This window comes from Physeter macrocephalus, chromosome 17 (assembly GCF_002837175.3).
Source record: "Physeter macrocephalus isolate SW-GA chromosome 17, ASM283717v5, whole genome shotgun sequence".
NCBI classification, from domain to species: Eukaryota; Metazoa; Chordata; class Mammalia; order Artiodactyla; family Physeteridae; genus Physeter; species Physeter macrocephalus.
In genome coordinates this window covers 3,026,882-3,028,066 of record NC_041230.1, presented here as the reverse complement: position 1 = coordinate 3,028,066, position 1,185 = coordinate 3,026,882, and the positions used below count along the sequence as shown (strand labels likewise).

The window sequence follows — 1,185 nt, the reverse complement described above, 5'->3', positions numbered from 1 at the left end:
ACGTCGGGAGGGACTGTTACCCCCCAGTGTGGCTCATGGCAGGGATGGGACGGGTTCATTCTGACTAAGGAAGGAGAACCCAAGTCCTCCTTGACCCTGGATGCACAGCGACGCCCCTATCGGCAGACCCGGGCCCTGTTCTCCGTGGGTCCCGTGACCCCCAGTCACAGGTGGATGTTCAGATGCCACGGCTTTAACAGGGACACCCCCCAGGTGTGGTCGGCCCCCAGTGACCCCCTGGAGCTCCTGGTCTCAGGTGAGGAAGTCCCACCCTGGCCTCACGCACTTTCTGAGGCACGAGACAGATTATTAGATGCTTTTCTCCCAGGATGGCCCAGATGAGAGGGTGGGGTGAGGGGGGAGTGGGGCGCACAGGACAGAGACACAGAGTGTGAGCGACAGGGAGGCCTGGGGACCAGGACGGGAGAAGGGGCTTCATGGGAGGAACCAGCCCCTGCAGCCCCGGGCTGCTCTTCCCCCAGGTGTGTCTGGGAAGCCCTCCCTCCTGACCCCGCAGGGCCCTGTCGTGGCCTCTGGACGGAGCCTGACCCTCCAGTGTCGCTCTGACGTCGGCTATGACAGATTCGCTCTGTCCCAGGAGGGGAGACAGGCCCTCGCCCAGCGCCCTGGCCGGCAGCCCCAGGCTGGGCTCTCTCAGGCCGACTTCCCCCTGGGCCCGGTGACCTACACCCACGGGGGCCGGTACACATGCTACGGTGGACACAACCTCTCCTCCGAGTGGTCGGCCCCCAGTGACCCCCTGGACGTCCTGGTGGCAGGTGAGGAGCCGGCGGGTCAGTCAGGGACCCAGACTCTGCACAGGCCCTGCCGGGGGAGCCCCAGGTGGTGATGCTGGGACCAGGCGTGAGGGGTCCCCAGGGAGGGAGGGGGAGAGACACAGAGAGACGGGGGTGGGCAGGGAGAGGGAGAGACTCAGAAAACAGAGACAGACAGAAAAGAGGGGCCTCAGGGAGGCCCTGCTGAGTCACAGTTCAGAACCAGGGGGGCGGGCAGCCCCTCACCCCCCTTCCTCTCTCTAGGATCGTTCCCTGACACGCCCTCCCTCTCGGTGCAGCCGGGCCCCGTGGTGGCCTCAGGAGAGAACGTGACCCTGCTGTGTCAGTCAGGGAGCACAAGGGAAACTTTCCTTCTGTCCAAGGAGGGGGCAGCCCGTCCCCCACTGCG

General features: G+C 65.8%; 1 protein-coding gene and 1 long non-coding RNA gene across 2 annotated transcripts in view; one reads left to right on the top strand and one right to left on the bottom strand.

Moving 5' to 3' along the window:
* The window catches only part of LOC102984410 (leukocyte immunoglobulin-like receptor subfamily B member 3), a 20,911-nt gene that overhangs the window by 9,859 nt on the left and 9,867 nt on the right, over positions 1 to 1,185 (top strand). The window contains exons 5-6 of the mRNA XM_055079202.1: positions 171 to 256; positions 483 to 794. Of these exons, the coding sequence (XP_054935177.1) occupies positions 171 to 256; positions 483 to 794 (398 nt within the window). The remainder of the gene's footprint in view (positions 1 to 170; positions 257 to 482; positions 795 to 1,185) is intronic.
* LOC129391439 (uncharacterized) overlaps positions 1 to 1,185 on the bottom strand; it is a 52,457-nt gene that overhangs the window by 44,736 nt on the left and 6,536 nt on the right. The window lies entirely within an intron of this gene.